The sequence below is a fragment of the Coturnix japonica genome, chromosome 3, assembly GCF_001577835.2.
Source record: "Coturnix japonica isolate 7356 chromosome 3, Coturnix japonica 2.1, whole genome shotgun sequence".
NCBI classification, from domain to species: domain Eukaryota; kingdom Metazoa; phylum Chordata; class Aves; order Galliformes; family Phasianidae; genus Coturnix; species Coturnix japonica.
The window spans coordinates 60187437-60201337 of NC_029518.1; the positions used below are offsets into that span (position 1 = coordinate 60187437).

The window sequence follows — 13901 nt, forward strand, 5'->3', positions numbered from 1 at the left end:
GTTAGATTAGATTAGCGTTCTTGATGCTGAAAAGTCAGTAATTCAGTCAAGTAATACCAAAATTAATATTGCCTGCACAGCCTCAGCTTAGCCTTGACATATTCATTATGACATGTATTCTTTAATTGCATTCTCAAATCCTATTTTCTTCAGGATTCATGCCTCATTTAGTGCACGAGATGACTAGTAATCACTGAAAAGGGGCAGCTATTCATTCTTTTAAGCTGCTCTCATTGTTCAGTTATTTATATTACACAGCTGATATTTACTCATTTACACCTGATCTGTGAAATTAATGTCCTCAGTGAATTTGTTACAGCGTTTCTCAGAAGAGCTGAACACTGTTTTTGAAGCAGTCCAGTGCTAATAAATTTAATGAAAGTACTATTATGATGGTGTGGCATCAGTGTGTTTACATATGAGGAAGGTGAGAAACAGTGCTAAGACAGAAGTGCTTAAGTGAACCTTTTAGGTTTTAGGTAATTTGACATGCATAGAGCCTATTGTTTTTATCTTTAACATTGTGTAGTAATGTGGTAATCCCCTTTTCTTCATCTGTAGTTTTGAGTTCTTGTCACTTCACCAAATAATGTGGAAAATAATTGAAATTAGTCAATCAGAAAATGGATGTCAGCATTAACAGTCATCTTGTGATCTTACCATTTCTAGCAGACCTGTGACCAATGACAGGAGCTTCTTGTTGAATCCACCTATGTAAATTAGACTGAAATCTCTAATGCAAAGTGTGCAGTATAGCCCTGTCTTACCCCAGACATCTGCATTCTTTTTTTCTATTTTTACTTTGCCTTCCTCTCTTTGAAGGTGTGAATACACACCTTCAAATGTGTATGTGTTCCACATCTGACCCCACTGAGGGCATGAGAGGGTATGTGTACCATGTTTCTGTTCGGTAATGCATTGTGTTTTTAATTGTGTATAATAATAATGGTTGAGATTCTGTAGAATCTGTTTGTAAAGAATTGTCATGCGCACCAGAAGCACTTCAGGTTTTGAAATGGAATGAAAACATGTTATTAAGAAATACATTTTGGAGAATAATGATTTTTGGCGTGATTCTTGGAATTTTCATTTTTCTGGATATGTGTGCTGTTCATCTGTGTTTTTTCTTCTGGCTTTTCATATGCTTCATGGTAAATTGCAGTTGAATAAAGGCCACCACTTAACTGGCTAGTTTACTTCTTTCTCTCCAGGCCTTTTTATGGTTACCATGAGAAGGAGAGACAGTTCATGAAGATCTATCTTTACAATCCTGCAATGGTAAAAAGGTAAGGATACAGTGACACAAAGTTTTGGCTGATTTCCTGGTATCTAGAATGGAAAAAGTAATTTTTGGAGCGAGATTTGTGTGCATTGTAACAGTAGAAGTAATAGAAGTAGTCTCCAATCTTTTCAAAACAGTAGGAAAATTACTAGTTTTAAGTATGTCAGTAACAATATTTTTAAAGGAGTCACATGTTTACAAAATAGGATCAAATTATACATGCCTTCAGTTATCTTGTATTAACTGTGATTTTTATGTACTTGAACACATCCACATTGTTTTATTTTTCATATAGAAAACAATTAACAAATAGAAAACATTAACAAAAACAACGTAGTTCTATTTTATATGTAGTACTCTTTCATGCTTTCTCTCGTGAGCCCCCACCTGGAGTGCTGTGTCCAGTTCTGGGCACCCCAGCACAGAAGGATATGGAGTTTTTAGATCAGGTCCAGAGGATGGCCATAAAGATGATCAGAGGGCCATAGCACTTCCCCTGCGAGGACAGGCTGAGAAAGTCATGGCTCTTAAGCTGTGAATGCCCCCTCCCTGGCTGGATGAGGCTGTGAGCAACCTGGTTAAGAGGGAGGTGTCCCTGCCTATAGCAGGGGGGTTGGAACAAGATGATTTTAAAGGTCCCTTCCAACCCAAACCATTCGATTATATGATTCTGTGACATATGAAGTGGATTTTGTTAGTTTTCACATTTTAGGTTCCAGTGCCCATTCAGGGAACTTCAAAACCAAATAGCTGTTTGTTTGTTTGTTTGTTTTTTAACAGTTTCTGTAGTGCCCTATTAAATGAAAGCATAGTGCTTGGTTCTCAGAGTTCCTGAGTTTACTGCAATGACTGCGACAGTGATAAATAGAGAGGAATTATTTCTTCAGCATAAACTGAAATCCTTAATTGCATATTATTACCCCTCATAACTTTTTTAATGATGGCCTGTACAGTCCTGCATAATGGTGAATTTCCATCTTAAAGTAGTCTGTACATGTATGACTTGGTGATAGTTAGGTGACAATTTGGATTTTTGGAGATTCTCGTGTTTGAATTACTTCTACCCAAAAAAAGAATTGACTTTTCACATAGTTTATTCCCTTAGTCTTTCAAGATAAAACTTTCTTGTTTTAATCTTATTTCTTGCATTCAGAAATACTTAGTGTTGTTCTTTGATTTAGAAATATCAGACTATTTTGAGATAAATTTATTGCACTTATTTGTAATTATGGAAATACCTGCAATTGCTTTTTAATGTGCAGGTGTTTAAAACAGCAGACTTACTGTGCTTCACAGAAACTATTTAAGTGCTGCTTCTTTATGTACAGTATGAAACTTTAAAACAATGCAGAACTTCTTCATAAATAGGCCTGGGAAAACTGGAGGGAGATTTGAAATTATTACCGGTTTGCAGGCATACATATGCCGTGGTGGTTCTGTAAAAGAGTTTCCATGGACTATATCAGCTTAGGATGTGCTGCAAAGATAGGACATAGTATGATTTTTTTCTTTGGGTGGTTGGTTTTGGTTTTGTTTTTGTTTTTTTTTTTTTTTCTGGTCTGGCCTTTTTGTTTGTTTAAGCTGAGATTTACAGGATTAACATTCACTGTTCATTATTAAGAGGCAACATTTTGGGGAATCCGTTGTTGTGAATATAAAGTTTTTAAGTTAAAAATACAACCAAAGCAAATACACACTTCGTATTTTGTACTTTCCTTTATAAATGCTTTATATTTTAGTATATTTTATATTTTGATAAAATGAAACAACAGCATTTTTGTACTGGAAACAATTGCAGTATTATGTTCTAATTTATTTTTAATTTTAGAGTATGTGAGCTTCTGCAAGGTGGAGCCATAATGAACAAATCTTACCAGCCTCACGAAGCCCATATTCCCTACCTCCTTCAACTCTTCATAGATTACAACTTATATGGAATGAATTTAATAAACCTGGCTGCTGTCAAATTCAGAAAGGCAAGGAGAAAAAGTAAGGAGTTTTTTCTTATGACTAAATAATTGTTTTGAGGGCTAAAGATTACAATTATTTTTTTTTAACATTTGGGTTAAATGGGTATCACACCTTGTTTCCTTTTAGTTTGTCTTCCATGTCAAAATTAAATCTATATGTAGCTTTTCATCGATTTTCCCTTTGGTGACTGTGTATTGGTGTTGTGGAAAATGTGATACTCTTTATAAAAAACCATGTTTTGTCAGCATTGTGCTTTTGACCATTTTTCACAAGGTATTCACATGGCTTTCCAGTTAGGCATTAGAAAATAAAATTATTCTTTTATGATATGGTATTTACTTGAATTTACATGAGAGATAGCATAATAATCGTGTTGCTTTAATTGTATTGATATTTGTACTTTATCCCTACACCTATTTCATTCATTTTTGCTGTAGTAATGCATTTACAGTCTAGCTAGAATCCTGTAATGCTCCACTGTTTTTAACTGAATGCTTCTGTTTGTACTAAGGTCATTTACTCAGTGCTGAAATGTGAAATATCAATGCCTGAGCAAAGAAGATATTTTTAATTTTCATTTTCAAAAATAATTTGACTTTTTGAATATATGCACTAAGGTGAAACTGAAGATTGGTAGGAACATACATAGTGTTACATAAATGCTCTAAAGTATAAAGATGTTATTTCATAACGTCTAAAGAAAACACTCTTTCCATGCAAAACAGTAGGTTACACTTGCATCATAACTGTAGAAAATAAAACTCAGAGACAAGCATCTTCAGGACCTTCCGTCCTGAGATTTAGTCGGGTACACCATGTAGTAGTCTTGTGGAAACATGCAATCTAATGGTACTGAATAGTTACTTCCGTTGAAGAGAATGGGTTGGAGCAGAGGCAGGGGCTGAGATCACTGGAGCTCCACTCCTATGAGGAAAGGTTGAGAGGACTGGGCTTGTTTAGCTTGGAGAGAGAACGCTCCGGGGAGACCTCACTGTGGCTTTCCAGTACTTGAAGGCAGCTTACAAGCAAGAAGGGAAATGGCTGTTTATGGGGGTGGATAGTGATATGACAAGGGGAAATGGTTTTAAACTGAGATGGGAGGTTTAGGTTAGAGATTAAGAGGAAGTTTTTCACACAGAGGTGGTGATGCACTGGAACAGGTTGCCCAAGGAGGCTGTGGATGCCCCATCCCTGGAGGCATTCAAGGCCAGGCTGGATGTGGCTCTGGGCAGCCTGATCTGGTGGTTGGTGGTCCTGCACATAGCGAAGGGGTGAAACCATATGATCATTGTGGTCCTTTTCAACCCAAGCTGTTCTGTGGTTCTATGATTCCACAACTTTAAAAGTTCTTGCAGTTCAGAAAATGAAGAGGGTAAAAGCAAGAACCCGACAGACTGTTTTGACAGATAATAGAAGGAGTACTCCTAGCTAGATTAATACCATTTTGAGTGGCTCCACATCACACATGCTTCAATCTGTTGTAGGTCCCAGGCAGGAGATTACTATCTATACTAGTCCTAGCACAGCTACTTAAAGACAGAGGGGTACAACATATAGAGGCAGTGCTGTTGAGTGACTAGCCCTTGCACAACAGACCTAGGAAGATCCAAGCCAAGACCTGTCAAGCTGGTGAAGAAAGCACAGCCTCTGCTTATGGCTGGCACGCTTACCACATTTATTTTAGTCAGCTGTCGCTTGTACCATATGTTTCTTTTTCATAGATTTCAGTATAAGCTTTTGCCAAAATAAATACAGCATACTTAACTTCCCTTGTAGAAGATGTAAAAATCATATTGGTAAGGAATGTAAAATTCAATAATAAATCTGTTGCTAGATATAAGTAGTCAGCATTAGAATACCCATTTCCATAGCTATGTTTGTCATGGAGGTGGGCAGACAGATTCTAAGACTGAGAAAGATCAGCAGGTAAATTTTTAGTAATGAGAATACCCTGCCCTCGGTAGCTTGCATCCAGAAGACACAGAAGTTCCTCTTTAGTTCAAGTCCTTCTCTTAGCAGATAATAAGGAATAGGGCTGCATTTGTGCACCATGTCCAAGTAAAACTTTATTACTTTTATTCCTTTTCAGAAGTCGAATGTTCTATAGTATGACTCTAAAGGATCTTAGTGCGTCAGTGTTAAAAATCTTCCCGTCAAGCAAAGGAGATATTAAGTGTTGTTAAATCTCCATCCATTTGATTAACACTACTGAAGGAATAAACAAACTGATAGGGGAAGCTGAGCTTCATTTTTTAGATCTATTCAAATACTTCTAATATGATAAAACTGCTCTGGTGTTTGAAATGCTTATGATTTTCAAAAGTCAAAGTATGTTGTTGGTGAAATTTCCCTGTTAACTTACAGACTTCCCTAGCTGCCGTTATGCTGTCCTTTTGACACACAGCTATTCAGTCCAATAGACTTAGAGTTTCTAAGGCATTTTTGCCATAGTGTTTCCCAGTTAGTTCTGTGTTAACACTATAATTCATGGCTTTTCTGCTAAATGAGCTATCTCCATTCATAGGCTTTTTTCCTTTCTTATGCCACAACCTGTGTATGTGTTTGCTTGTCCTTCTGAAGAGTGAAGGTTTCAGAAGGAGACCACAAAGGAGGTGGTAAATCAGACAACATCTACCTTCCCCATAGGTTTCTATTTAACTGCTACTGTATCTGGCCACGCATATATTGTGTATATTCCAAACACATTAATGGATAAGAAAGACAAAAAGTGTGAAGCAGAATTTGTTATTTACTTTGGCTTCTGTTTTTCACTGGGATCTGACCTGAGGACCCAGACACTTGAGAATCCCGAGTTTTACCTAAGACTAAGTAAGCATGCTATACTAACTTGCTCAAAGAAAAAGATTAGAATTTAGGTTAAGATGTCTACATATAATTAAGAAAGTCAAGTCGTTTCGATGACTTTTGAAGCCAATATCATGCAGTTGTTATTTATTCTTCAGAAGCATTTTGATGGTATTAAATAATAGCTGCAATTTTTGAAGCGTAAATGAAGTAATTTCTCCTACTATTTTTCTTTCCAGGTGATGCATCAGGTGGCAGTAAGCATCACAGAATCAATTCTGCAGCAAATTCAAACAGTGCTTCTTTCATCGAATGGGAAGAAGATGAAATACCAAGGTTGGCATGTCTAATTTTTTTTTTTTTTTTTAAATGTATGCTGTATTTGCTCATTAGTAGCAACTTGTATTTACTACCAAGGGGTTCCAGTCCAGTCCCATATTTAAAGGTGACATGGAAAATCATTATTTTGTTGCTTTGTATTTTGGTCATCTGAGACTATGTATCTCTTATGAGTGCTGGTAGAAACCTATCGAGGAGATAATAATAGCAATGTTTAAAATCTGTTTTTCTGTTTCTTAGAAAATATGTTTTTAGCAAACGACTTCTGATGAAAAGCTAAACAATGCAATAGGAGGGCTGTTCCAAAAGTAGTGCCTCCTATTTTGTTAGCTGCCCCACAGTGTCAGAGGCAGATGTTGGTGGTATGACAGTAAAGACTGAGCATTCCCACCAGTATTGCATTACATGTTGTTACCATGCAACAGATGGCAGCAGAGGGGCGGTCTGACACAGTGGTGTCTGACGTGGAACTGGGTATGAAGCGAAGGTGTGGAGTTGAATTCCTCCATGCAGAAAAAGTGGCATTTTTCTGTATGTATATGTTCATTGATACTTTCTGAATGTTTACAGAAGCCATACAGTGGATGTGAGCACAGTGAGGTGGTGGGTGCTGTGTTTCAGCAGTAGCAACAGAGACAGTGTGTCACCTGTGCTAGTGTGGATCTTCACAAGCGTGGCATGCAGACTCCTGTCGCTAGCAAAAATACGTGAATAATGGTGTAGATTATGTTGAAAAACAGCATTTTGTAGCTGAGAATTTGCTCTATTAAATAGTGTTGTGCTCTTTGTATCTGTTGTACTTTCCATGGAAATAAATGGAAGGCATTACTTTCAGAATAATCCACATAATTATAGAGAATGCTTGCACATCAGTTTGCAGATTCTGTTTTTGTAATCAGCCTTAACTATGATGAAAAGTGTGCTGCCAACGTATCCAGTTTGTCCATGTCAAACAGCAGCTATGTAGGAATTTTGGCTTAGAATTTTCATGTCTGTCTTCTATGCTCTTCTTTTTTTCTAGCCTACAGTTTGCAACTTGGAATGCCTTTACTTTAATAAGAAAGAGCATGTGTTAGGATTTATTAATACAAGACATTTTTCCTCTTTTTATCTGAGTGATAAACTTCCAGTTGGAATTCCTTATAAGATCACATGGGATCCTCTATCCCATTTTTAAATTCCATCATATTTCTGTTATTCTTGTTCTCACTTATACAGTTTGTTTTATGATATTATGATCTGACTGCAGTATGTCTAATAGCCTGCCTTATCAACACATTTTATTAGTACACTCCTGGATTTCCTGTCAACAATATATAAGAGATGTGAAACAAATTCAGTCCTCAAACTTGTCTATATTCAGTGCTAAGAATTTTCTATCAACCTTGATATCTTTTTCCTATAACCAGTAGTAATTTTACCTTTAGCCAGCTTTTTACTCACTTTAATAATTTAGGAAGTAATTTATATCTCCTCCAGCTTAAATGGCTTCCCATTTGATATTGTGTCAGATGTTCCTTTGTCTAGAAAATGAATTATTTTATTAAAGGTTTTCTATCATGACTGTGTTCCAAGTGCTCTAGGATATACCTGCCACCACAAACTAGCAAATCTAAACTATTTTCCATTCGTGATTTTACTTTTGCTATACCCATGTGAAATCCTCAGCCTCTTATAATTTCTCCTGGATTAATTATAGGAGACATCAACTTAAAAGAATATTCTTGTAATCACAATCATATTGTAGTTTGTCCCACCTTCAGATTACCTTCCTACTTCATTTCCTTTAAAATTCTGAAAGCTTCCACCTATGTTAGTTGAATTAGCCTGTGAGTGTCATGATCAGCGTTGCTGAGGGAGGTCTCAGTAGTATAGGAGATGTCTATCCAAGGAAAGCTTGGGTACCTAAGGTAAATTATCTCAGATTTTTTTCCACATGGTTTTGTTCTTGCATTCTGCAGCATTACTAGATACACGTAAAGCTGTCCTGCCTTTTTTTCCCCTTCTTCTCTGTAGATTCTTAATTCCAAACATTACTTTTCTGTGTATAGTTTTGTATTCTTTGTTCTGTCATCCCAGCACAGTCTCTTCATTTTATTATTCAGTCGCCTTGAAGAGCTCAAGTTTAAATATTTAAGTGCTTTGTGACTTGCTCAGCACAAGGTTTTTATTTACTGTCTTTCACCATTTGACTGCTGTTTCCAACAGTGCTTGGAGTGTCTCTTACATGTCATTACTGAACTCTGAAGTCTTTGTTCTTCGTTTATATCAGATATGAGTGTCTTGTAAATATTCTACTGCTTGTGTCACCTGTTCACTGTCAAGAAAAAGCAGAAGGGAAGACAGTCAGATGTTGTTTGAGACCACATATTATAGAGGACTGTCTTGTATAGATGATGATGATGATATCTGTTGAGTTGGTTTTGTGTACATTCAGAAACAGCAAGTTCTGTTTTGACCAAGCTGGCATTTCTTGACTTTTCTGGTACAGTATGGCAAATAGTTGAAATCTGATGCAAGATGTCTGGTAATTGGCAAAATACTATTTGAAAGTTTTATATATAACATTAACAGCATGTTGCGTAGTGAATGCCAGTGATGAATCCTCATTTCAAAAACACATTTGAGAACTGTGCCAAAGTTTCTTGGTGACTGAACTCACTCCTCAGTACTGTATAGCACCTTACTACTCTACTACTTTTCCAGAACAGCATATTCCATCCATCTCCTGTCTTGCTGCTGGTTAATCTTTTGCTGATACTGTTAGTTTGCTACACTAAGCCAGGAGTAGTTTTTTTAGATATAATTCTGGAGTGGTTCTGTTATGAAGTGAGCAAGTGTCCAAAGGCAGTAGTGTCTGGGAACCCCTGATGTTATAAGGTTTTTAGGTACAGTGCATGCTGATGTAAGCAAACACGGAACTTATAAAGCCCACCTAAAAATAGACATTAGCCACCTAAACCTGATAGTGCTATCCAATACCTTTAACAAGAGGAGCTCTTCATATGAGACACATTTATGTTATTCCTCAGGTAGCTGTTAATAAATGATGAAACACTTCCATGGGTTCCAGTGGGAACTTTCTAGTAAACATCAGACTTGGAGTAATCTCATGGTCTGGTCTCCCACTTGGGTGTGGTTTGTTGAAAGCAGAATGATTGGTAGGATGTTTTTTGAGATGTGTTTTTTTCCATAAATCCTAGATCTGCTATTGAGCTCTATTTTATGTGGAAACGGCACATTACGCTATTACGCAGTCTAGCAGTTATGTAATGTCAAAGATTTCTACTAGATTTCTGGCTGTCATAATTGCTTTTCTCACTTGTCAGAATATACATGTTTTTATGTAGCCATTTGGTCTTTAATTAAATATGTATATTATTCAAGACATCAGAACATACTGCAGACAAAGATCTTCTTCCATGAACAGAATATGGAATATTAAAATAATTATGTGAAGGGGTAGAGTTTTTGTCAGTGGAGTGGAATGACACCTTTTAGCGAATCTATGGGATTCATTTTATATCTGCCATCAGTTTAACAATATGAATACCTGAGACAGTCACCTCAGAACTCATTCCCTTACCCTGTCATTAATGTTGGTGAATTGAGATACTGACCTCGATGCCCATCCTTCAGGATTTTTGAGGGCATTGAATGTAGCAAACTGTAGTGGATAATTTTTTAATACTGTGTCGATTCTTGCTTTAATTCAGTGTCTTGGCACCTAATGGACCAAAGCTCAGTAATGTCTTTGAGCAGAGCTTTCATCTTGTTATTATGGCAGCAGTTAGTGCCAACAAACTTCTTTCCTCAAAAAATAAGGTCCATTCTCCTTCATTTCTCTTCTTGTTTTCAAAGTAATTGGTTTGGAGCTTTTTCTGTGTACATACATTACATTTGTATTTTAGTGTTTCACTTTTGTGTGCAGGTATATAAAGGAGTTTTAAAAGAATTTTAAGTATATCTCTAGTATCCTAGTCATGGCAGCATGTTGTTCTGCAACCTTGATTTATCTTGCTTTTCAGGAGAGTAAACTTTGTTCTCGTAGAGATAGGTTGTTTCAGTTTCTGTGCTTCTCACCTAAAGCTGTCTTTTGTACATCTACATTCCAAGTTGTGCCTTGCAAGCAATTCTGGTTTTTGTTTTACAAAACACAGCTTAGATGCTCGTGTTTTTCAGATTACATTTATATTATCTTGCTTTTTGCACAATAACTCCATATGATATGAGTCCAGTTGTTAGCCTATATATATATATATATATATGACAATGTATGTAGCCGAGCACTTTGAGTGCCTTTCAAGAAATATTAACTGCTAATCACCCACGGTAGTTTGTATGCTCAACTAACTGAAGTCTAGGTATAGTCTGACTTCCTCAGGCTATCTTCTCACCTGGTGATTGTAGCATTAGAGCTGCTCAAGATATGTGGTTTGATTTGGGATTATGAGAAATACAGCTGTTTCATATGTTTTCCTGACATGCTGTGAATGTTTGCGTAAGTAACAGCAGTGTTCTTGCAGCCTCCTCCCTCATTCTTGTTTCCCAGTGGTTTTGCAGCTCTTTCAGATTATGTGATCAAAATGCAAGTTTCAGCTTGCTGCAAGTCCTGTTGCCTGCAATGCAAACAATCTCTGAATGGTTTGAGTACGAGCATCCAAAGTACATGATGTGGAAAGAATTCATTTTGATCATATTATGGACTTGCTTCTCAGCTGACATTGTGACCACTAGGAAAAGGAAGCAGTGACAATGGGTGGTCTTTTACGTGTGCATTAGGTCATGGGCAGTCCACTTCAGCTAAAAGGCTGAGCTGCTTTGATGTAGAAATTGCATGATCTACTCTTTTAATTATTACAACTGCTCAGAAGCAGTACTGTTGACTAGGGAGGCTGGTAGCCACATGTTAACAAATTGTGTCTTTCAGCTGTTAATGAATTCTACCTAAATGCTTTACAACTTCTGCCAGGCTACTTTTTGACTACGTTGTTCATTTGATAATTCATTTACAACATGGACTCTAAACAGCTCTTTGCATGGGCTGTTTTGTAAGTAGTCAGAATTTTGCTTGTATAACAAAACGTTAGGTTAGGTTACTTAGGTATGCAAATGTTGAGTCACCAGATAGTAAAATATATACAAAGGATCCTATAAAGAGTCTATTTTAGTTAAATAATAGCCTAATTTAGTTTTCAGTAGTGTTGAAAGGATTTTTTTTTACCTGAAAATTTTGAATGGGTTTATTTCCTAGTGTCATGGAATGGCTCAGATTGGAAGGGATTTTAAAGCCCACCCAGTCCCAAACCCTGCTGTTGCCTACAGCTGCCACCCTCCAGCTCAGCTGCCCAGGGCCCATCCAACCTGGCCTTAAATGCCTCCAGGAATGGGGCACCCACAGCTTCTCTGGGCAGCTGTGCCAGCACCTCACCAACCTCTGAGTAAAGAATCTATCATCTAACTTGCATGTCTCCTCTTTTAGTTTAAAACCATTCCTTCCTGTCCTATCTCTATCAGAATTTTTAAGTCTGTATCTATCATTTTTTGCAAATTCTCTTTTTAGGCCACAGTGAGCCTTACTCTTCTTCACACCAAATAAAACCCTTTCAACTGAAGAATCAAACTATGTAAACTAATTAGGTTTGGGTATGAACATTCATTTAAGACTTTGTGGATGAACATGAGAAGTGGTGATTCTGTATTCATTCCTTTATCCCTCCTGATGTTGGTTCAGTTAGAAAACAGTGATTGTGCATGTTTCAAAATAACGTACTGATAAAATTAACCTATTGTGTTTATGTTGTCATAGTTCTTTAATGTTGAAAGGTGTTGAGCCACAAAGTACCTGTGAATTGGAGGTGGATGCAGTAGCTGCTGACATTTTAAATCAACTGGATATTGAAGGTGAAGTATTAATAACTTTCCACATAAATATTTTATAACAGCATCTGCATTGTCTTCTTTTTGTAGGATTGAGCTCAGTTAAGACACAATCCAGATTTCAGTGTCAGTAAACTATTAATCTCTACATTTCTAAGGTTTGTGAAAAGATAAATAAATAAACAAATTGAATAAACTCTTAAAGAAAGCATATTTTGAGAACAGTTCGTATTTCTGAGCAGTAAGAAAAAAAAGACTTGTTAATGGATTACAGAAGGCTTCAGATCTACAAGTTAAAAACCAACATCAAGTTGTTGGTTTTATGTGTGTATATATTCATGCACATAAACATACATACATACATAAACTTGGTTAGAAGACCAGTTAAAGATCTGGAAAACAACTAGGAATTGTATGCCATAGCTTTTACATAACACTGAATCCTTCAGGAAGGCAAGAATTGCAGTAAAAATAATGAGAGGTTAGAATGACATGAGTTATAGATGTGTGTTAGGGTGTTTGGTTTTTTTTTTGGCTTTTTTAATATGGGGAAAGAATGCATTTTGTTATGCTTACAGACTTCCCTTCATGTATTATTGTGTACTTTAGCCCAGATTGGCAGAAACCCTGGTTTGCAAGCTATATGGGAAGATGAAAAGCAGAGACGGAGAGAGAAATGTGAATCTTCTCAGATTAAGACACCAGATTCTCAAGGTAAAAAGAAACAGAAAACCAAAAATATATATTATGCAGCTGATTTTCAAAATCTTTAAATGGGAAAGAAGCAGAAGGTAGAAATGAAATGAGTGTATCAAATTTCAGGACTTCTTAGATGTGCTCTTGCATTTCTAAGCTTACTGATTGACCACTACCTGTATTCCGTGTGAAAAGATACGAAACATTGCATTCCATTTGCTGCAGAGTGTGCTAGGCTGAATGAATGATAATGACTGTTAAGATTTCACACTATATGATGAAAAATATTTAAATGTTTAAATACTAGCAAAATTAAATCTCTTATCCTGAAGCTTCCCATAATATTTATGCATAAGACCAGTTCCTTTGAATTAAAGCTAAGGTGATGTTAAATTAAAATTATATAGGATAGAGAATTCCCTTATTTTTATGTAAAATTCATTATGCAGGAAAGACTGTGCTCTGCAGATTAATTGCATATTGAACAAGGCTATTCTCTGTAGAACCTAGGCCTGTTTCTTTTAAAATATGAATGATATTTGGCAAGCAAGTCAGAAGATTGCAAGAAGGAAAGAGGTGTGTTCCTGGCTTAGGCAGACCGCTTTCTTCCTGTGATTTTCTTTTTTTTCTGTGTAATGCTATTCAAGCTGCATAAACCAGGGTTTTAAAATTGTTCACTGATTAAATAGTCTTTTCTTGAATGCTCACTTTGATGTAATTGCAATATGATTTTAAATGCCATTGATACTTAGAAATGAAAATGAGAGCAGTGGGAGTGTGTGGAGTATTTTAAAGTGCTTAAATACACTTGAAAAATCAACCCTCAAATTTGGCACTTCGTGGACACTTCCACTTTGAGCCATCTCCTAATAGAATTAGTAATTACCTCTCTGTGTTGATAGGTCCAAGTACAAGTGAATAACAAATA

General features: G+C 36.4%; 1 protein-coding gene across 2 annotated transcripts in view; it reads left to right on the plus strand.

The window, feature by feature from the left end:
- REV3L (REV3 like, DNA directed polymerase zeta catalytic subunit) overlaps positions 1-13901 on the plus strand; it is a 102965-nt gene that overhangs the window by 41121 nt on the left and 47943 nt on the right. For both annotated transcript variants that reach the window (XM_015858599.2, XM_015858598.2), the window contains exons 3-7: positions 1212-1286; positions 3111-3271; positions 6298-6394; positions 12207-12301; positions 12887-12991. In XM_015858599.2, coding sequence (XP_015714085.1) covers positions 1212-1286; positions 3111-3271; positions 6298-6394; positions 12207-12301; positions 12887-12991 — 533 coding nt within the window. The remainder of the gene's footprint in view (positions 1-1211; positions 1287-3110; positions 3272-6297; positions 6395-12206; positions 12302-12886; positions 12992-13901) is intronic.